Source organism: Equus caballus, chromosome 24 (assembly GCF_041296265.1).
Source record: "Equus caballus isolate H_3958 breed thoroughbred chromosome 24, TB-T2T, whole genome shotgun sequence".
Lineage (NCBI taxonomy): Eukaryota > Metazoa > Chordata > Mammalia > Perissodactyla > Equidae > Equus > Equus caballus.
The window spans coordinates 35,472,919-35,496,318 of NC_091707.1; the positions used below are offsets into that span (position 1 = coordinate 35,472,919).

Genomic DNA, 23,400 nt, shown 5'->3' on the forward strand with positions numbered 1-23,400 from the left:
GGTTAAGTAATTTGCTCAAGGTCACACAGCTTACCAGCTGGAGAGACAGAATTCAACCCCAGGCAGCAAACCACAATCAATGCTCCCAGGATAGAGACATATACAATTATGCCAGTTATGTAAACAAGTACATAAACACTCAGAAACAACAGAAATAGAGGCATTTCTCTTACGATGTGAGTTTTATAACTCCAAGTGGACAAAACATGACTGATTTACTTGCAAAGAGATTTGGACTTAGCATTTAGGAAAAGAAGTACACACGTATTGTGGCTGCTTTGTTTCAGCGGCCTTTGTTTTTTCAGAAAAAAAATAGGGATAATGGTATTAAGAATATACAAGAAGCTAAAAAGTTTTGGGAGCCATAGAGAAATTAAGTGCACACTCTTGAACAAAAGCTACATATAGTCCACCCAGCTTGGATTTGCTCAAAGAAGTTAAGGTTTTGTGGTGCTCGTGCGTGTACTCTGTGTATTTTGGGTTTTTTTTTTTTTTTTTTTTACAAAAATCAGTATTATTAAAATTCCTATAAGAAAAATTACTTCTTTATTTTGAGTGTAGTCCATGGCCTCTTTTTCCCACTAAAACATTTGTTTTTAGAGCAGAGTTTTTTATAACATGAGGTCTCCTAGGAACATAGGTATCCTATTACAACAGGATGTTGTCCATCAAACTATGTGCATAAACATTGATCTTCTGGGATTACGTGTAGCTTTTGTTTTCTTTTTTATACTTTTCTATGTTTTCTAATTTTATTTTATAAACGTTATGCTTTAAAAACATTTAAAAATCAAGACCTAGAGTTGTTGACAAGACATTAAATGACAGGGCAGGGAAGGCCACTAGAGGTTATGTAATCCAATCCCCTCAATTTACAGAGGAGGAGAGCGGCTGAGAAAGGCTCAGTGGCTCAGCCAATGACAAAGCCAGACACTTCTGTGCCTTGGCCCAGTGAGCTCTCTCTACAGTACCATCACAGTTTCATGCCTCCACACGGGGGCTACAAGCTTAATAGAGCCTTTCAGAACTTGGCCCTTCTCGCCCTTTGCATAGTGCAGATGTTCCTGTCACCACGTCTCTAACTTTATCTTCTACATGACACCTGTAGCAAGGTATCGCCATGGAAGGCCTAGCTGTGGTTTTCTGCCCTGGTTATACCTTAGACTCTTCTGGAGACCTTAAAACCAAAACAAAAATGCACACTGCATGGGCCCCATCCTAGATAATTAGGTCAGAACCTCTGGGGTGGAGCTGAGGCATCAGAACTTTTTAAAAGCTCTCCAGGGGATTCTAAAGTGCAGCCAGGGCTGAGAACCGCTGAGCGAGAGATAAGTGGAGAATCAAGAATGAGAAATTGATACTAAAACCCAATACTCTGCGTCAACTTTCTAGTAAACTAGGAAATAATAATGAAGCGTTTTGAGAAGCAAAATTTCTGGCAAAGTTAAGATATTGATCGTTTTGCAAGAAGAGAAACTTCCCTTCCAAGCTTCTCAGAACAAGAGCCTGCCCTGTGCCCTCCACTTCCTCATCCCTCATTACTTCTCAAGTCCCTGCCTCTGAGACTTCTGCCCTCCCCACTCCGAGGAAACCATCCTGGTCAGAGTTGCAGGCCTCCTCTGTCGCCGTCCACAGGCCTCTTTCTCAGTCCTCACCTTCTCTGAGGTCTTGTGGCCCTTGAACCGCTGCCCATCTCCTCCTCCTGGAGACTCCCCTCCAGCTCTCCTCCAGCCTCCCTGTTCACGCCCTCCTTCTCAGCCTCTTCTACAGCACCACTCTGAGCGCCTTTAACACTGCCTTTCATGTTGCTCCTCCTCAGGGTTCCTTCACTGGCCCTCCTCCCCCTGCACACCCTTTCTGGGCAATGTCACCATCCCACTGTGTCACTAACACCCATATGCTACACACACACCTCTCCCCTGAGAGAAGCCCCAGACCTAAAATACGCAAAGGAAACTCTCTCATCTCCAGAGCCATTCTGCCTCCTCCATTTCTGATTATGGTGACACAGCATTATCACACATACACCTTGACCTCCAAACTATACACCTGGACTTAGCTCATCCCTGACATCTATCAGTTCTCAGGCCCTGACATGCGACCTGTGCAGTGTTTCCTGAATCAATTCCCACCTCTATCCCCATGGTCTTTGCCTCCATTCACCATCCTCTGTCATGATTATTGCCTCCTATCTGGGTCCTTGCCTCCAGTCTGTTTCTCTTGTCAATCCATCACACTCCTACTGGAGCTATCTTTCCAAACTAGAAATCTAATCACATCTTGCCGTTCCTTAATAACCTTCAATGCCTCCCCAGTATCTACAGAATGAAGTCAAATCTACTGTAACATGTGAGGCCACTCCACAATCTGGCCCCACCAACCTCTCCAACATCCTGTTTCTTCCTCTCAGGTACCATCTACCACAGCCACACCTAAAGCTCCTTAACATGCACACTGATACAGCGTCGCTCACTCATTCAGATAACACTCACGGCTAACCTTTCAATGTCCACTTTACATGTATTATCTCATTTAATTCTCACAACCACCCTAGGATCGAGAGAGGTACTATTTATTTTCCCCAATTTAAAGATGAGAATACTGAAGTACAGAAAGTTTAAGGAGTCATACTCTAATGGAATCAGACAGTCTAGTCTGGTTGTCAGGTCTGTGTTTATAACCACTACACTCTACTCATCATCCCCTTCATGCAAGGCACTGTGCTAGGCAGCGGAGCCTTCCAGGAGCTAGCAATCAAATAGCAAAGAGACAGGAGGAGGGAAGCACTCACAACTTGATGTGAAAAGGGTTGCCACACAGGCTTGCAAAGGGTGCCGGGGAAGCCCCTCATACGAGACACCTAACCCGGCACTAGGTAGAGGTGAGTCATGGTGGTCACAGGGGACACCTAAGCTGAAGTCTAAAGAAGCAGGAGTTAGCCAGAAGAAAGAGAAGCGCACAGGAGGAGGAAGAATGTTTCAAGCAGCAGAAACAGTGCGGGCAAAGGACAGGAGGCAGGAAAGAGAATGGTGAGTTCCGTCACGGCGACCAGTCTGGTGCTGCTCCAGTACAAGTGCACAGAGGTTCACTGACCTGCTGCTGGCGGGCACCAACGCCCTCGGGGTAGAGGTGCCTGTGGGAGTGGAGATAGCCGATGGCCATCCGCAGGTTCTTCACAGTGATCACAGAGCCATAGGCCAGGTCTGGGGGGAAGGAAGACAGTGGAGGGTGGGAGCTGGCACAGTGCTAGAGGCTGCCCCTGCCTGGTAGGGGCCTCGGAAGCCACAGGACTCACTAACGCTCCAACAGACTTCACTGGGCCCAGGGATCCTAAAGCAACAGGCACAGTGGCCTTCTCACTCCAAAGGAGCCTACTCAAGAGGGAGTCCACTACAGGGTCTCACTTATGCCCTGCGCCCCCCTCCCTCCCAAGGACTTCAGAAGAAGCTGGGTACTAACAATGTTATTATCAAAGCATTGTTTATAACAGCAAAAGATTAGAAACAACTTGTCCTTCAGCCAAAGTCTATATGTACACTCAATGGAATAAAGAAGGAAGAAGCATTTTATGTCTTCATCTGGAATACTCTCCAAGATGTAATGTTATAACAGACTATAAATTTTTGACTATACATCCTTTTGTGCCTTTTGAATCTAGCACCATATGAAGTAACTATTCAATGGTGTTTGGGTTTTTTTTTTTACATGAAATTTAAAAAAACAAAACCACCCGAGCAAATAGCTTACCCAAGAGCATCCCCTCCTCCTGCAGGCCCTGGGTTACTGAGAAGCCTCTGTTCCTTATTACTGCCCCTCTTCTCAAGCCCCCATAAACTGACTGCCCAGCCATCCCCGACTCCACTGAAACAGGTCCACCAGCGATCTTCCTCTGTCTTCCTCTGTTCATTCATTTGGTCAACACACTGTATCAATTACACAGTGGATCCAAAGGTGGAGGAGGCCTGGTTAGAGCCCCAGCAGAGCCCAGTCTTGGGGAAGACGGCTTCACACACTCATGAGCACAGCACAGTGGGCAAACGCTCCAGCAAAGGTGTGACAATGTGTGACATGGTGGGAGCCCAGAGCAGGGTAAGATGAATTCTCGCCCAAAGAGTAAGAAGAGGATGGCTTGACGGGAGAGATCAGAGCTGAGCCAGGCATTTTAAATAACGAGTAGGAATTTGCTAAACTCCACAGCTCCATTCTTCTAAGTTCTCACGCAGGCCAACATATGCAGCCCTGCACACTGCTGACCACCTTTGCTTCTTGAAAGGCTCTCTGTTCCCCTTTCTCAACTCCACACTGCCTCATGGACTGTTCCTCCTCTACCCCCTTCCTCCTGCATTCCCCAGTGACCTCACCTCAGCCCTGTCCTCTTTCTCTTTCTACAGTTTCCTTACAGATCACAGCCACTGCCACAGCATTAATTACCACTTTACTCAGCTGGTTCCTCCTTTGAAAGCATCAGCCACAAGCCTATTGGCTCCATTACACAGATTTCCCCAAGCATCCGAAAGTCAACCTCTCAAATGCAGAACTCAGTATCTGCCTTTCAAAACCAAATTTCTCACCGGCTTTCCTATTTCTCATTCTTTCCATGGTCTTGGAAGGCCCACTGTGTTCTAGTCACCATGGAAGGTAGTAGGGAGGCTAAAATACATAGTGCTTGCCTCCAGGAAAGGCAAGCCTTCAGCGACTGGGCTCAAGTCCTCAGTGACATCTTTCTTCCTCTCTTTCCATGTCCAATCTCCTTGTATGTGCCAGTTTCCTTTTCCCTGTGGCTGCTACCACCATGCCCAACTCAAGTCCCTGCAGTAGCCTCCCAGAGGACACCCCAGCCTCCAATCCCACCCAGCCCTAGCCATCTTATACTTTGCGACCAGTGTCATCTCCCTACAGCACAGCTTTTCTGGCCTCCTCCCAGCTCAAAGACCTCCAATGGGTCTCTACTGTCTGTTTAATGTAGTCAAACACCTCATCCAAACTTTTCAAACACTCATAACCTGGGCCCAACCTATCTTTTCAACCTTATTTCCAGCACTTCTCTGTATATACACTGTGCCTTAGGTTTTGCCCTGTTCTTGGCTTTGATCATGCTGTCCCTGCTGCTCAATACGCCCTCTCCTCCCTCTCCATCTGCTGAAATCTACCCATTCTTCCAGGGCCTGAGTCCAAGGCAACTTACTCTATGTCCCTTGATCCCTCCAACCTCCTGACAGAAGTGATCTCTCACATCCTTCGGTTCTCATAGCTCTGTGTCCCCTCCTTATGTACTTAACACACATGGTCATATCAGGTAGACATCCTCTAAACCGGACTCCATACTCTGGAAGGCATCCATCCACAGCCTCCAATGTGGCTAACACTTGCTCAGTTACTATTTGTGAATAAGTGAATGGATGTGAGTCATAGAATACTGTGGTAGAAATTGACTATGAGCCTTGAAGGGCCTTGCTCTTTCACCAGATTCTCTCTGGTTGGCCTTCCCACAGAGCAGGCCTGGATGCTTCCACAGCCACAATGGAGAGTTCTTCTTCAGGGTCAAAGAGGTTGTAGCTCAGGACGTCTTCCTCTGCACTCCCTGTGTCCCGACTTCCTCTCTTGAGTGCTCATACCACTCAAACTGGATCTTTCTCCCACTTTGTTATCTACAGGCTAAAAAAACTCAAGCTATCATACACATGCTTTCCAACTGAACTCCCAGGAAACCCTTCTGCCTTTCTACCTCCGTAAAGGCCAAGAGACACTCACGTTCAGGGATGGAAGCATTGTGAAGGTTGTTTCCTGAAAGCCGGGCCTGGAAGGCAGAACTGAAGAAGCCATCACCAGGACCACTGTGGGGAAAGGAAGAGCAGAAGAGAGCCAAGTTAATGGAGTGAACCTGTGATTTCCTAGAAACCCTGCTCTGTGCAGTTAGTTTAAAAGAGGTACAAGCAGAGTGGTACTGTGGTATCGGGGGACAGACACGAGTGATGGAGTCAGAGAAACTGGGGTCCAAATCCCAGCTCAGCCACTTACTAGCCAGGTGACCTTCAGAAGTACCTAACTCTGTTTAACCTCAGTTCCTCATTTATACATTGAGGATTTAAAAAAAATCAAAAGAAGATTTTTTGAAAGATTTTTTAAAAAAAAATTTTTTAAATCAAAATGGTTATGATTAAATGAGATAATGAGCACAAAATGCTGAACACAGTTCCTGACACTTAGTAGCCACTTGTGAAGTGGGAGCTGCTGCTGGCGTTCTTATCCTCGCTCCAACTGCACAGCCTCACGGCGGCCCATCCCTGCTCAGCACAGGGAACTTTGTTTAGGGGTAAGGGGCAATTTGGCTATTAGGAAATTCTCCTCTTCCTTCAGGTCGGCGTGCTGGCCTTTCTGAGTCCTCTGGATACCCAAAAGATAGAACATAGGAAGAAATAAACAGGAATAAGAACCTGGGTCTCCCTCCTATCATCCCAACCACAGACCCAGGAAATCACATGGCTCATCCACGGGCTTAGAGATAAGAAAAGACCAGCCGCGAGAGGCGGGGAAGACGCTGCTGTACCTTTTATTCAGCACCATGAAATGAACAGCATAAGTGGCCGTGTAGAGAGCCAGGGGTAGCACTATGAGGCACAGGATGCGAGCAGTCAGGTGTTTTCCCACAGTCACCTGCAAACAGAGCCAGGGTGGGGTGCTGGGCATTCCTTATACCTTATATGTGCATAATATGTAAGTTTTTATAAATAAGTCATATCATAAAAAATTAAAACACTAATGGCCAACAAGAAAGAAGAATATGTGGAAACCCTAAGCCTTTCCATAACACCCTACCACCCAAGCACTCCAGGGGACTGAACTTGGGCCAGCCCTCTGCTGCCTGTTTAGGCCCTCACCCAGGACCCCAGGCTGTCACTGTGCTGCTGACAAAGCGTTGCCTGCATCTCCAGCATCATCACTCATTAGTCCCCTCTACATCCCAGTCCCACTGAAATCCTTGTACTTTCCCATGCTCCCTGTACTGTGCCAGCCCCACTCATCACATGGACAACTGCTCCTTATCTTAACTTCAGGCCTCAGCTGCCTCCCAGAAGCCCTCCTGGATCACCTGAGACTGGTCTGGTGCCGTCCTCTGCTCTCACAGCACTTGCTGGCTGGGTTGTAATTGCCTGTTTACTTATTTCTCCCTCTCCATTGTCTCTAGTGGGCAGGAATCTTTGTTTTATTCATCTGCATATTCTGTGTTTCACACTCAGTGGATGGTCTGTCTATATCTTCTGAATGAAAAAATGAACTTGCTGGGACTCTGGTTCAGAGGTGATGGAGATGCATTATAGCAAAGAAGTTCAGGCCTGGAGTCAGCCTCCCTTAAGCCTGAATCCTAGATCTACCTTTTATTATTTATATGACCCTGGGAAAGCTATTACCTCTTGAGGTCTCAGTTTCCTCATTTGTAAAGAAAGGGTAATAACTACCTACCTCACAGGACTGTTATGAGAAGTAAATGACATATGAAGGTAAAGCATTGTGCATAGTGCCTGGCATAAAATCAGCTCTTAATAAACAATAGTGTAATAACCCCTAAAGGCCCTTACTGGCCTCCAAATCTGGAGACCCTGGATCAGGAAAAGAAAGTTGTAAATTCAGAAAGTCATCCCACCATTTTACCTAAGGTCCCATGCAGTCAGTATCTGCCATATATTTGGCATGAACCCAGGTGGACAGAATTCCCTGACTGGGTAGTTTGTAGAGCATTTTAAAAACAACACAGAAACGAACACTACAAGAGAATTCCAAGGATGTCAGTCCATCCTCTCCCTTTTTTACACCTCTCCAGCCTCTCAGCAATGGCCCGCTTCCTGCTCTTGTGCTGCCTACAGAGGGCGGCAGGATCCAGCCCACCTCAGGCCCCGAACACAGCCACTCCACTGCCTACAGCACAGGCGGAGAAAGGCCACCAGCTCTGTGAGCAATACTAGGGAGGAAAGACATTTCTACAAACACTTGGGTTCTCACCAGTGAAAGACTGAGGTCTCCAAACAGGTGCCAAAGGTCTGAAATGGTGTTCCACCCCACTTGCACGATGATAAAGAGGCCAACAAACTTGACCCCTAAAGCACCAGCCAGATTAATGCCAGTCAGGCTGAGCCAGAACCACCAGGGGGCAGAGAAGGGCCTGCAAACCAACAAGATAGAGAGCAGTTCGCAGCTGGAATCAAACCCCAAAGCAAGGGCAGCAGTGGGAATGGGCAGAGGTTCTCTGACTCTGAGAGGCGGGGCTGAGCCCTCCATCTCAAGGGCTCCCAACCCCAGGGGACCACAGCACGGCTCCAAGGGGGTGGTCAGTGAAGCCCCTGAAACTGCAGGAAGCACAGTGTGGGAGTGAGCAGGACCTTCTTCTGGGGAGAGGGGCCACAGCTTTCCTGGCTAAGCACAGGGCTTAAAGTAAGCAAGAGGTTCATTCTCCAGAAGTGACCAATCACATAGAAGTAAAAGGAAAATCCAGGGAAGCCCGCTGGATTCAGTCAGCCCTCTCCTTTGTGTCACCTCTGGCCTGGTAAAAGCCAGCATTTACTGAGTACTTACTACGTGTCAGGCACTGTTCCAAGAACTCTACACATACTGACTCTTTGACCTTCACTACAACCCCATGAGGTAGGTCCTATTATTACCCTCTTTTTACACATGAGGAGATTGAAGAACAGAGAGGTTAAGTAATATAGCTAGCAAGCAGAGGAGCATGGCTCTAACCCCAGGAGTTGGTTCCAAGGTTTGCTATACCTATAGCACCCAGAACTCTGTGCTGCAATTCTCTGATCACCCGGCTCCTCACTAGCCAAGACCTATGTACCTGTGTACCTCCAGCTCTCAGCACAGCACCTGGCACATAGTAGGTATTCAAGAAATGGCAGGCAGAAGTGGATGCGGTAGAAGATAACCCAAAGCCAGAGAGGGCTGGTGGTCACGCATCAGGCTTTATTAGCATAACATAATGAGTTTGGCCATGGTAAAACAAAGCCAACTTCTGGAAAACCCTGGGCAGAGCCAGCTGTTTTGGTCTGAATAGACTGAATGACCTATTCTACTCTCTCCGAGGCAGAGGACGATCCGGAAAAGACCATTCTGGAGGACGATCAGGCCCTCCAGAACAGCTTTAGAACAACCAGGGCCTGCAGGGACCCTCTTGATTGGTATGGACCATTCAAGCCAAGCGATATAGACATTATTCCCATCATTAGGTCAGGACTGGCTGCAACCACCAAGGGCAGGGAGACAAAGAGTTCCCAGGCAGTACCAATCCTGGTGCCCTCCCCTCCAGGACAGACAACATGAAGGATAAGGTTGTTCTGGGATCTCCTAATTAGCACTGGTGTCAAGGGGTGGCTTATAAGATGGGGCAGGGGGAAGGCATTAGGACCCCTCCATACTATCTACAAACCCCTACCCAAATCCACCCCTTCTGTAAAAATAATAATAATATTCTTGAAAAAGACAACTGACATTTTCTTAGTCTTATATAAAGCAAAAAAAAAAAGCATAGAAAACTTTTTAAAATCTATTTTTATGATCTAAAATGGGCAATCTAAGTTAAAAAAAAAAAAGTGTGCTTGCCTTAAACTCAGCTTCAAGACAAGTCCTCGAGGCACCCACCCTGTCCCTGTCCATTACAGAAATTCTGGAGCTGCCACAGCTTCTGACCCCCCTTCCCAAAAATGGTGTTTCTAACCTGTCGGCACAGGAGTTGTACTTGACCATGCTCAGCATGGCAGCCATGATGAAGAACATCAAGATGGGATCAAGGAGGATGTACTGGGACAAAGTGAGGCATCCTGTGTCTGAAAAACATGAGCTCAGTGGTCAAAAAGTGGAACCAGAGAGGGGTCCCCCTGAGAACCAAACACCCCAGCAATAAGAAATGGTGCCCCCTGAACTAATTGCATGTAATCATTTGTGCAGTCAAGACCAGATGGGCCACTGAGTCATCACTGAGTCATTGGGGGGGTAGGTGGAAGGCCACAGCTTTGGAGCACACCAAAGCCCAACGATATGAAACAGCATCTCACACTGCTTTCAGGCCCTTGACCCAAGAAAGGATCACGTCATTCAGTCAGAGAGAGCAGTCCCGAGATGAGGGCTCCTCCTTGTTTCCACCGTCAGAAAGGGAGTTCTGCCACAGACTGCCTACACTGGGATAGGGCCTCACCATTTTACACGGAGTCTCTGTTGGGAGTTTCTTCACCATACAGAGGCCAAAGTGACTTTTTTTAAACAAATTTCATTACATCATGCCCCTGCTTAAAGCCTCCAATGTCTTCGCGTCTCACTCAGACTAAGAAACTCCTTGTGACGGTCACCAGAGCCTGCATGGTCCCCCTACCCACCACCCGCTGCCTCCCTCCCTCCACTCTGGCCACACTGGCCTTCTTGCTGCTCCTTAAATCCATCACATGCTGCCTTCACCAGGAACACCGCATAAGCCGCTCCCTCTGCCTGAACACTCTTCCCTCAGTTCCCTGTGTGGCTTAATCTTTCGCTCCACTCAGGTCTCCACTTAAGGCCACCTCCTCAGGAAGCTCTTCACCAAGCACCCGACATAGAATGGAATCATCCCCACTACTCTCTCTTTTACCCCACACTGTTTCCTACATTGCATCTACTGCTGAGGATGCCACATTACAGACATTAATTTACTTGCTTATTTACTGTCCGCCCCACTAGTGGGTAAGCTACATGATGGCAAAGCACCTCATTGGTACCAAAAAAAGTGGTCTGGCACAGGGTAGATGCTTGAAAAATAGCTGCTGAATGAAAAATGAATAAATGCTGAATGGATAAATAACTGAAAAGGGAAATTAAACACATGAGGAAAAAGCCACCAGTCCTCGACAGGGAGACCCTATAATCTCACAAGATATCTGTCAAAACAAAGCCAGAACTGCCCCTAAAATACCCACTTAAATTGGTCCGGACTTCTTTAAATGTTAAGCTCTATGAGGTCATGAATTCGCTTTCATAAGAACAAGAATAGCAACAGGATCAATTTCTAGGGCTCATCTCTCATTTATCCATGTGAGGATTACCCACAGAAAATATTTTAAGTTCCCATTTTGCTATCCCCTGCCGCCCAGCTACTTCTGAGGCATTTGCCTTGCATTCAGTTGAAATTACTTTAAGGAATGCAAACTAATCTTGACGGTAACCTAAGAGAAGCAGAATTAGAGTTGTAAGCCTCCTTCAAACACAAACACAAATTTATCTTGTTGTCCATTCCAAACTCAAATGTGGATAAGTGGGAGATCATCTATTCCTTGGGATTACCCATGCCAACGCTCCCCTCCAATAACATAAAGGCTTGCTACATACAAGTACTTATATGTGTAAGTATAACCAGTGAATAAAATGAGATTTGTAGCACATTCACCCAATCCTAAAGTTACTTAAGAACCAGGCCCATAGATGGGCCCCTTGAACATATTGATTTCCAGCTATATTTATAGTGTGGCAGTCAATTTCCCAAGAAAGGTGGTACAGGACAACTTACCAAAGGTGAGAAGGGCAGCCGTGAGGAGTGCTGCCGGGAGGGACTTGGACAGCTCCAGTACAGTGAGGTAGGCAAAGGGGACCAGCAATGAACCAAGGGAAGCACAGAACTACAGAAGGAAAAGAGATGCAGTCAAGTAACCTGCTAAACTAAGCATCAGGGACCTACTTGACTTAGTACAAACTAATGTTTAAGATGTAAGATCCTGGCGCCCCGTGGCTGAGTGGTTGAGTTCGTGCGCTCCGCTTCGGTGGCCTGGGGTTTTGCCATTTCGGATCCTGGGCGCGGACATGGCACCACTCATCAAGCCATGCTGAGGCAGCGTCCTACGTGCCACAACTGGAAGGACCCACAACTAAAAATATACAACTATGTACCAAGGGGCTTCGGGGAGAAAAAGGAAAAATAAAATCTCTGGAAAAAAAAAAAAAGGATGGAGGACCCTGATGAAGGCATGACTTGCTGATTGAAAATCACCTGGACCATTTATATATAAGAAAGGGGTAGTGCCTCTTAAAGCATCAAATCAACAACACTTATATTCCGTTGAGCACCATCTTGTGCACTGACATGAAATCAGCAAAGTTCAGCAAGGTGTGGGCAGGATGGCACAGTGGTTTCAACTGGGGGACTCCAGGGTTGGACTGTCCCATCACTGCTAGCTGTGACCTCGAGAAAGTCACATCTCTGAATCTCAGCCTCCTCATCTATGTAATGTGAAAAATAAGAGTTCCTACCGCATAGGCTTTCCTCTGAAGATTAAATGAGCCAAAGTTTCATTAACAGGTGGATAGTGTTCCATAAACATTACCTTCCATTCCAAAACTGTGGGTACAAGTTGAAAAAGACCTCCTTGAAGGTGTCTTGATATTTTAGAGAGTTCTAATGTCATTTCTCCCTTGGCTCTTTTCTTCAATCACACCAGAAACCACTTTTTAATCTACAGGTTGTATTTTGATTTTGGAAAAAAAGGACTGTTTGACACTTAGCAGCTGGAGGGCTGTTTTTTTGTTTTGTTTTGTTTTGAACCACCAGCCATATCTCTACCTCCCTACCTGCTCATCAAAAGTAAACAAACAAGCCCAGGGGAATGGAAATTCTCACATTTCTGTTGTCACTTTCTGTCAACAGAAAGCAATGCGTCCTAGTGTGAAAGGGAACAAGGCTGTTACGTTTGCTGTCTCAGTTTCCAAAGCAAGCCCACAGTGAGTCAGGCTATATCCAATTATGTATGCTATGTGGTGTTCAAAAGTCATTAGGAAGACACAGAATCACTTAAGAACATGAACTTGAGGGTAGGGGACATTCCCTGTTTAATACGGTATGATACAACCATGCAAATCATCCAATGATAGCCCAAATAAGCACACAGCATTTATCTCAAGTGCTCTGAGCTCCTCAAGGAAAAGAGCTTGCAAATGCCGCCTTCTCTGAGAGCTCCACGTTGGAGTCAGTTTCTGCAGGTTTCATTAGCTACAAGTATGGGGTCTCAATAGAGCGGGGTGTTTAGGCCCCGCCACCCTCCATCAAGGCTGGTAGTGGGACTCAAAGCAAATACAAGGCCTCCCTTAAACGACTGGAAAACCCCTTGTGTGTGCCTGAAACCTTCATGGGGAAAGAAGCGAGAACCTGGTGACAGGGGTGTAGGATACTGAAATCTCAGGAAAAAAAAAAAAAAGGCCCTAGAGGTAGGCAATGCTCAAGCAGTTCTGGCCGCAGAGAGGAAGAATGGGTAGCTTGCCAAAGTCAGGGCTGTAGGAGACTCCTGGCTGCCTGGGTCTCAGGCTGCTCTCCAACCTGAAGTCTGATGCCTCACGGGGGCAGGTAACAGGTGACAGTGTGTGCTCGCTCCTATCTATCTAATCTCTGTAGTATCTGTGGCCTCCCTTCCCTTCTTACCCACCCCAGTTCTGAATCTCCACACTTGAATCTCTACTACAGGATGGGGCTCCAATCTTCCTCCCCTCCCCCACCACCCCAAAGTCCCTTTATCTACACCTGCCACCACTCCAGGGCTTCCAACTGTAACATTTCTGACTCAGTGTGGCCCCAGGGTTGAGTCAATCTATATCAAGTCAGGAAGCCTTACTCCTCTCATTCCCATGTAGTTGTGATGCTCATATTTGTCCCCAGGCTTCTGGAATGAAAAGGTACCATCATATCCACTCAGGTAGCCAGCAAGACCTATCAGCATCTGAGGAGAAAAGGAGAACGAACAAAAAGATGAGAGACCTGTAAGGAGATTCCTCTGTCCCCTGAACTTCCCCACAGCTGCACCCAGACTTTGGCTTCTCTTGACAACTGTCCACGGAAGGAGCTGCCAATGTGACATTTCCTCCTGCAGCTGTTGCAGAGCAAAGAATCTTCTGTCTACAGAGCTCACTGCTTGGAACAAATCCTCCCTTGTATCAAGGCCAAGTTCTTGGGAACAGTGCAGACTGAACACTTAGGAAGAAAAAATCCCACAACTGGAAGGGCAGGGCCAGTGAAGGGCCGGCTCTCTCCTTCAGCCTTATTTCATTTGCTATGAAATAAAACATGACAGCTCATGGCGGAGGCCATGGGCAGGGGCTGATTCCTGGGAGACGGGCCCACTGAAAGGGAATTGGGGTTACAAGTCAGAATGAGGAGGGAGAAAAGCGGCCAAGGAGCTAAACACCAGGAAGAGGAGAAGGGAAGAAAATGGGAAAGAGAAATGCACAAAGACAGACACATTTCCCCAGAGGGGAAGAAAACAGTCCCAATGGAAAAAATGCCAAAAGGCACTGGTTTCTCCCATTTCCAATATTGCAAAGGAGGGCAGCCTTGGAATGTCCCAAACCAGAACAAATCAGCTATACACCGAGACTGCGAGCCATGCATCCTTCAAGACGTTCTTGAGGCCCAGCTTCTTCCTTTCTGTCTTTCCTTGGCCATCAACAGTGTAAAATACTCTGTTCCACACAAGCAATCAGAAGCAGCTAAAATATAAAAACTGTCAGCAAATAGGAAGCATCTGTACCAGTCCAGGCTGCCCCAGCCTGACCCCTGGGCTCAGGTTAGGCTGCGTGGAAGGACAGAATACACTGGCTGGGGAAGGAAAGGCCCTCCCAGCAACACTGCTTGTGGGGGCCTGGATTTGGACCACTAACCAGCCCACTTTTTTCTTTAAGTAGTTCTAAACAGGGTCACTCTCTATAGTTCCAAGTCAAGGTATAGAAGCCAAACTCCAGCAGCAAAAAATTATAAAGCCTTGTTTTAGAAGAAGAATCCCAGGGTTCAGAAGTTAATTTAATTAATTTAATATAAAGTAATATAAGATATTGAAAAGACAGAGCCATCCAAATAGCTAGATGAACTAAAACTGACATGTGACAATCAAATGGATGCCCCTTCCCACCTGGGATCTCAGAGGACAAACCCACCTGGTGCTAGCATAAATTCCCAGGCTGCTGGGCTGGGCTGTAGGAAGAAATGCACAGATGGTTTGGATCTCAGTGCCCCATAACTAGCTCTCTGGTTGTGGATGACACTTACTGTCTCTGAACTACAGGCAATAAAACCCTCCTCCCAGAGGGCTGTGAGGGTTAGAGGTGAGGCTGTAGGTAACACCTGGTACTATGCCAAGCACTTAACAGGCACTAAAAGGCAGTTCCCTTAAAGTTAAAAGTAGCCCTGAACTAATTTCCTAACTAAATGACTCATTGAAATCAATTAAAAAAAGAACAATCTACTAGAAAAATGGGCGAATTCATAGAAAAAAGAGAAATGGTTAATAAACACATGAAGAAAATGTTCAACCTAACTCATCAAGACGTGCAAATAAAAACTGTGATAGATCATTTTTTACTCTCAAATTGACAAAGTTTGGAAAGTATGATCACACCAGTGCTGGCAATGGTGTGGGGGAAGCAAGCCCCCTCATAGTCTGTTGGTAGGAGTATATATGATTACAATATTTTTGCAGGAGAACTTCGCAATATCTAATAGAAATTTCAATGTGCATATCCTCTGACTCTTTAGTTTGGCTGCTGAGAACCTTTTAGATACACCTGCACAACTATGAAAAGATAGACATACAAGGATGGTCAATGCAATGTCTTTGGTAATGGCTAAAAACTGGAAATAACATAAAAGCCAATTGAAGAGGGGTAAAAGAATTTATGGCACATCTGTATGATGGAAAACAGCCATTAAAAAGACTGGGGTACATTTTTATGTGCTAATGTGGAAAGAATTTAAGATATACCATGTTTAAAACAAAAGTTGCTGAACAAGTTTAGTCTGATCCCATTTGTATATACAAATTGTTCATGTGTACGTATATAAATACATACACACTTATATTTGCACAAAAAATTTCTGAGAGGATATATCGGAAACTGTTAACGAAGGTGGTGACCATGGTTACCTCTGAGGAACAGAAATGTGGGGAAAGGTAGTTTTTGGCCTTCTACTTCCTTCTGTACTGATCACATTTCTTACAATGTGCACGTATTTTTCTTTCTTTTCAAAGCACCCATGTGACTGGGGCCCCCAGGTGGCCAGGACTGGGGGCCAGAGAGAAGCAGCAGGTGCTGGCCTCAGTTCTGCAGGAGAAAACTTCCTACTCGCCACTGCAAGGGGCTTTTTGATTCTTTGACTGGGTTCGCCTCAGAACCTATAACAGCTACTTTGCTCATCACTCTCCTTCAACCAGGTAGAGCACGGGACCCTCACTAAATAAGTCAGGTGGGCACACAGGCAGAACACTCCCGGAGTGCAGTCTTAGAAAGAAGCGTCCATTTCTCCCTCCACACAGGGGCCGGGTGTGAGGATGGGCAGGCTTCAGTAAAAACCAATCAGCGAGTGTTTCCCACATGCATGTCTGCTCTGTGCTCAGCACTAGGGGACCCCAAAGGCGGACAGGGAGTCCCCAGCTGAAAGACAAGGCTGGCTTCCTATGAAAACTCTCCTCCATCAGAGATCTGGTTCCCAGGCTAGCCCAATGCAAACGTTCCTCAAGTTCTGTAGCTTAATCCTGTAGTAGTAAAAGATGTAGTCCGCATACGGGGCAAGGCAAGTTCACAAGGCGGTGTGTGCAATGGCTAAGGGGGCAAACTCTAAGCCAGTCTGAACCTTGACTCTGCTGCTTATTAGCTTTCCTCCCACTGCAAACTACTTATCCTCTCCGTGCCCCAGTTTCCCCATCTGCAAAATGGGGTTACAACTGTACCTACTTCATAGGGTTGTTCTGAGGATTACATAAGACAATGTATTTAAAGTGACCAGAATAGACTAAGTGTTCAATTGCTCTTAGTTTTATTGTTGTTATCTTCTAAAGGAGACAGGTAGAGGCATAACATTTTCTACTCCTTCTCTGGGCCCAGAGCTAATTTTGAAATAGGCTACCCATCCCACATCCCTCTCCATCCCTCCCACTTGCAGGGCCTTCTCCCTGTCCCTATCCCATGCTCTTGTGCATCTCTAGGTCCATCTGTCACAGATTACCACCCCTGCCTTCATCCCTAATTCCTCCATCCTCCAGATCCCTCCCCCACTTCATAACAGGCAAATTCTCATCCCCTTGATGCCAAAGATCTCAGCCTACAGTTAGGAAGAAAGGACTGGGAGAACACCACAGCTAATCCACTAGCCTTCTCAGAGGAGTTTGTTTTTAAAAGAGTAAAATGAACTCTGACTGGCAGAATTTCTAATTGTAAAACATGTGAGAGGTACCAGGCAAACAGCGTGCATGCTGGGAGCGGGGAGGGGAAAGGAGGTGCAGACTATCAGCTCCCCAAGCTATTTCTGCGTTATGCAACATATTCCTTCTCTCATTTCTTTTTTCAATTGAGATAAAATCCATATACCATAAAAGTCACCATTTTTAAAGTGTACAATTCAGTGGTTTTTAGTATTTTCACAAGGTTGTGCAACCATCACAACTACCTAATTCCAGAACATTTCATCACCCCAAAAAGAAACCCCATATCCATTTGCAGTCACTCCCCAATCCTCCCTCCCCCCAGATCCTGGCAACTACTAATCTAGTTTCTGTCTCTATGGATTTGCCAAGTCTGGACATTTCATATAAACGGAATCATATAATATGTGGCCTTCTGTGTCTCACTTCTTTCACTTAGCAGAATGTTTACAAGATTCATTCATGTTGTAGCAGGTGTCATTCCTTTTTGATGGCTGAATAATATTTCACAGTACAGATACACTACATTTTGTTTATCCATCCATTAGTTGACAGACACTCTCTCCATTTCTGAGTGCAGAGGACTCCTAAAAACACCAAAAATTTTCCAGGAAAGCAGCTTGTCCGGAACGTCAGGGAATTCTTTCTACAGGCCCAAGAATTAAATCCAAACCTGAGACTTGGCTCCAACCCTAGGAGAGAGCCGTCGTTCACCATGCTGCTCACCTTTCCCAGAGGTGGGTGCACATCAAAGAAAAAAGTGCGGTTGATATAGTAACTTCCCATCTTTCCAAAGTGAGTCTCATCCCAACTAAAGGGAAAACAGAAAGAGAAATGAGAACCTTAAGTTATCACACAACCCACATAGCCTTAAGAAAGCAAGGGTAAAGTTACTGTTAAAACCACAGCCCATGAGTTTCAAGCAATTCATGAGAAAATTTGAATTAAAAAAAAAGGTTTGACAAGTGATTTGAGGAAGCAAAATATGAAGCTGGTCGTTAACCTTCATTTAGATAGATGAGAAAAGTCAGCAAATATTTACCAAACAAGTTATCAAAAATTTAAGTTAGGGCCAGCCTGGTGGCATAGTGGTTAAGTTTGCGCACTCTACTTCGGCAGCCTGGGATTTGTGTGTTCAGATTCTGGGCGCAGACCTACACACTGCTCATCAAGCAATGCTGTTGTGGCATCCCACAAACAAAATAGAGGAGGATTGGCACAGATGTTAGTTCAGGGACAATCTTCCTCAAGCAAAAAGAGGAAGATTGGCAACAGATGTTAGCTCAGGGCCAATCTTCCTCAACAACAACAAAAAAAATTAAGTTAAATCTACACTTATTCTGTATCTTGAGTTTCTATTTATTTTAAAAGCACAAGAGCTTTCCTATACTATAGAAAGGTTTGTAGTAAGAGTTTCCTTCCAAGTCTGTTCACTTCTAACCCTGAGCCTATTTTGCTACTAGAAACTATATTACTATTGCTATTACAAACTACACTGTGGGTTACTGATTGGTAAGAGCCTTTAAACCATGGTTGTCATGGGGCTGGCCCTGTGGCCAAGTGGTTAAAGTTGCTCATGCTCCACTTCAGCAGCCCAGGTTCACAGTTCAGATCCTGGGTGCAGACCTACTCCACTCATCAGCCATGCCATGGAGGCATCCCACATACAAAATAGAGGAAGCCTGACACAGATATTAGCTCAGGGCTGATCTTCCTCAAGCAATGACAGAAGAAGACTGGCAATGGCTGTTAGCCCAAGGCCAATCTTCCTCAAGCAATAAAAGAAGAAGACTGGCAACGGATGTTAGCTCAGGGCCAATCTTCCTCACCAAAATAAATAAATAAATGAAAATAAATAAATGAATAAAGCATGGTTGTCACAGGAGTCTGCTTTTGCTCATCAGTCTTGTGACAATTAACCTGCTGACTATAAACTCACTCATCTTATTATAATAAACTAACCAGTATATAAAAATTCAGGACTTTCTTACGAAGAGCCTATCTAAAACCTATCCTCAATGCACAAATTATTTTGCAAGTAAATAAGCGATTCTAATGCATTAGCTTTTAAACACAATGCAAAAACCTTGTTCTTCTACTCAACCACATAAACTTTTCACACCCTGCATGAGGGCTTTCCAGCAGCAGCCCGGTTATCCAGCAGAGGCTGGCCATTTCTGTTTGTCAGTCTCTCCCTGCAGCTCAGAATGGGTGCTTCCTAGCGGCTATCCAACCCCAGGTCAGCTTCCATACGTAGTTATTACCAACTTACAACATTAGGGACAAAACATGCTTTTCCCCAAAATGTAGAGTTCTTCCTTTTTTTTACTCAGTGGGTCCAACAGATAGGCAGAAGAGTAAATTACTTCTGCATCTGCGAAGCACACTGTTTGACATGAAGTGAGGAGAGTGGCATGGTGCTGTCAAAGAGGGAAATAACTTCCAGGCAGTGTGACAAAACAGACTTGCAGAAAGAAGTGATCCAGCGCCAGCTCCACCACTTACGCACAGCATGACCCGGCGAAATCACTCCCCCTCTCTGGGTCTCTTCTCTCACTACACCACGAAGACAATAATAGCATCTGCCATGTCCCCCTCACAGGGAGGTGTCAGGGTGCACGTCAGATAACACACGTGGAAGAAGCCTGTAGAGTATAACCTCCCACACACGCTGGGCACCATTTAAACTGTCTCAACATTTGCGGTTAGTTTTGAAGTCTGTTTGGAAACACTGGCAAAGAGGTATGAGGTTTTTACTGCAAAAATGTCCCAAGTAAAACTAGTAGTGATATTTCCATTTCCTCTTGGCTTTTACTGCTTTTACTGCGTGTTTGTGTTGGGAGGGACAGCCTCCCTGGCTCTCTCTTGCTCCTACAGACCTTGCAGGGTATGCCAGGAACGCAAGGTCCTGACCGCTCTTTACTCGGGCCATTTCTCAGGGTTCTGTTTGCAACAAGGAACCTTGAGGGAAGAGTTAGCATCTCTCCCTTTGGGACAGAGAGCTGTCTTGTTCACTGCTTATTATAAAACAGCAGACTCCTCAAGTTCAGTATTTCTCCGCTGTGCTGCAACCCACTGCATGTGCAGGCATTCATCCAGACCCACGGTATCACATGGGACTTGCGGGGCAGGGGAACCGACGCCAACATGCTGATGCTTGTCCCGCTTGCTGTGCCATGAAAAATAAAGACCCGTGTCTCTGACCCAAGACTCTGCCTTCTGCGGGCATCCATAAACGAGACAGGCTAACTTATTAGTTTGCAAGTAAGGTAAAATAAAATCCGGGACCCTGACACTTTTTGGTGACAAGCGTAGGACGCTAAGACATAGCTTTCTGAAAGAGAAAGGACAAGGGCCCCCACAGGCTGGATTAGGGGATATGAAAAGACTCCCTCGAATCTGGCAGTGAATGCTCTTGCCCAAGTGGTGGGCAAGGGAGGCAGAAAGAGTCTCCAGGTCCCACCTATTAATGAGGCTGAGTGGAGAGAGGCAGGAGTGAAACAAACCGGCTGAATGCTGCCTCAGTTACTGCTCACTCTCTTCTGGGCAAAAGGAGAAAGAGATGTAATCATGACAACAGGATGGCAAACCTAGCAGCCCCAGCCAAAAGGCAATATGCACGCAGCTCCCGAATCAAGATTCTCCAAAGCTGACATAAATGGCACCAGCAGTAAGAACCTTGTTATCCACATAGAACTGTGGGTAAAATGAAAACACTGAAAGATCCTTGTGCCTGTGCTCAAGCCAAAAGTGAGCATGCCTTGCTTAGTGCCTCAGAACCACTCTCTCCCTCTCTCGCCCATGATCCCAACACCACAATCTCAGTTGCTTTCGAGAGAAAGATGATAAAAGGTGGGGCCCAGGTCTCCCTGTCCCTAAAGGGGACTCAAGGCCACACACCCATCCTAGCACGCTGGGGAACTGCAGGAAGGGGAAGGACTCAAACTCAGGGCTCCATTGGCTACGGGGCCCAGATCTCCACCCTGCTCAATCCCATGGGCTGGGGGAGAGTTTCCTAGGCGCAACGGTTACGAAAGGTGCTGAGGACTGCAGGGAGAGCCAGAATAGTGTGCACGGGGACTGAAAGAAAAGGGGGCGCATCAGACGCAGGGGAGTACACTGGGAGGAAGCAGTGCCAAGCCTATCAAGGGGCAAAAGGAGAAAAAAAGCCTCCTCCCACCCCTGCATCCACACTCCCCACACTCCCCACTGAGGAATGGCATAATCTCTGGGTGTCTGACATCGTAGCTCCTAACGCAGGCCTATCAGACTCGTTAGTTCAAGGAGGAGAAAGTGCCCAAATTCAACTGATAGGGTCTGAGCCAATTCCCAGCAGGCGAGGGAAGGTGTAGTGACCTTGTGGGCAGGGCCCTTGTACTATTGTGGCTCCCACTGCTGAATGTCTAACTGGTACTGATCCTGTAAGTGTCAAAGAGGATTAGCCCAGTGAGTGACTGCCACGTATTGAGAGGTGATCCTGTCCCCTCCCAGGTGGTCCAGGAGAAACAATATAAATCCTGAGAAGAGAAAGGGAAATCACAGCTTCAAAGACATAATGGCTGCTAGCAAGAGGCCACTCTCCAGGGTAACAGCGCCATCTGCTGGACGCAGGCACCGAGTACATACTTTTTCGAAGGGGCAGCTATTAACCTACCACTAAGTTCTTGCTGACATTAAGCGCCTGACCCATGAAGGCCTTAGGACTCTTTGGACTGGCATTGCCACTTTGCAGTGGGTCAACTTGGAATCTCTGGATAACAAGGGAAGGGCTCCACAAGCCTCGCTGGTCAAATGGAAATGGTATATTCAAGAGGATAGCCAGCCCGGCCCTAGCGGCATCTTGATTTTACGTGAAGAGATGCCAGCACTCTCTTTGGGAGAAACTATCTCCCACTCCGCTACCTAAAGCAAAGCCGCTGGCTCAGTGGGGCGTGTGATTCACAGAGGTTCTTCTCAATGCCTGTGCCTGGTTCACTGATCATGAGGCCACTTTAAAAGCTGATGGTGTCCATTGGGCAGCAGCCGTCATCCAGCCCCAGGGACAACTCTGGAAGGCCAGAGCTCTGGACTGCAGAAACGGTTGATCAGCCCAATGGGCTGAATTGAAAGCCATCACTCTTGCCTTAGACAGTACTCCTAAGAAACAGACAAGTTACATTTTTATTGCCTCTTGGGCTTTTGCCACTAGCCTAGCCATCTGGGGTGCCACATGTAAAACTATATACTGAGAAATTTTAAAAACTCCTCTTCGGAGTCAAGAACTGTGGGAAAAAGTCATGGCTGCCTGCTGATGGGACAATCTGGCTCACTCACGTAGATGCCTATCGTAAGGGGCAGTATTCTGGTAAGACTGACCGGAATCAAGCTGCTCATCAAGCCTGCTCCACCCAGACTACTGCCACTGCCACCTGAATTCATCAATGCCCCAGGCACAGAAACCCATCTACCATGGTAGACGGGGCACAAAGTAAAGGACTGTATGTTCTGAAGCAGAAGCCATCACTGCATTGTGGTGACTTGTGACACCTCCAAAAGCTGGCCTGTTTGCCTTGCAGTAAAGGAAGCCACATTACACAGGGCACCGACCCTGCCCACTCCAAGGAAACTGACCATATTAGGACTTTGTTTCCCTCTCCAGTCTATCAGTGGTGCCTCACTGCTGCTGACACTTTTTCTGGTTACGGTGTTGACGATGCTGTTCCAGTCCAATGATCTGACTCTAGATGTACCACTGTGGCCCTTGAAACTAAACTATGCCATGTTTTCGGCTTTCCAAACCATCTAGTCTGACAATGGTGTACCTTTTTCTGCAATGACCACCCAAGAGTGGGCCAATAGTCAAGGTATTTGATGACATTCCACACTCCCTACCATCCACAGGCATGTGATATTCTCAAGCCCTAAACAGTCGTCTCAAAAAGATTTCTACTTCCCTCACCTCCTCCTGGTTCACACACTTTAGTAAAGCAGTTTGATCACCTAATGTAGCCATCATCAGAAAGGGTTCATCTCCTCTTGGCCACCAACTGCGTCATGATCAGGACAAAAGGAGTAGAGAGTTATATAACGTATCTTGAAAATTTGAGATTCTTCCCCAAACATTCCTGGGTATGATTTGTCTTTCTTTCCCCTAACAGCAACTCCAGATCAGCCTGGGCAGAGTGGAGGGGGTGTCCCATGGGATTCAAACTTAATTCTCCTTCAGTCACCT

General features: G+C 46.4%; 1 protein-coding gene across 2 annotated transcripts in view; it reads right to left on the reverse strand.

The window, feature by feature from the left end:
• The window catches only part of POMT2 (protein O-mannosyltransferase 2), a 43,367-nt gene that overhangs the window by 16,932 nt on the left and 3,035 nt on the right, over positions 1 to 23,400 (reverse strand). Inside the window, exons 2-9 of one of the 2 annotated variants that reach the window (XM_001491847.7) lie at positions 17,916 to 18,000; positions 13,614 to 13,718; positions 11,525 to 11,633; positions 9,710 to 9,818; positions 7,999 to 8,158; positions 6,548 to 6,654; positions 5,752 to 5,834; positions 3,094 to 3,203 (exon numbers count right to left, since the gene is read on the reverse strand). In XM_001491847.7, the coding sequence (XP_001491897.4) occupies positions 3,094 to 3,203; positions 5,752 to 5,834; positions 6,548 to 6,654; positions 7,999 to 8,158; positions 9,710 to 9,818; positions 11,525 to 11,633; positions 13,614 to 13,718; positions 17,916 to 18,000 (868 nt within the window). The remainder of the gene's footprint in view (positions 1 to 3,093; positions 3,204 to 5,751; positions 5,835 to 6,547; positions 6,655 to 7,998; positions 8,159 to 9,709; positions 9,819 to 11,524; positions 11,634 to 13,613; positions 13,719 to 17,915; positions 18,001 to 23,400) is intronic. The other variant, XM_023628173.2, reaches the window with a different exon arrangement.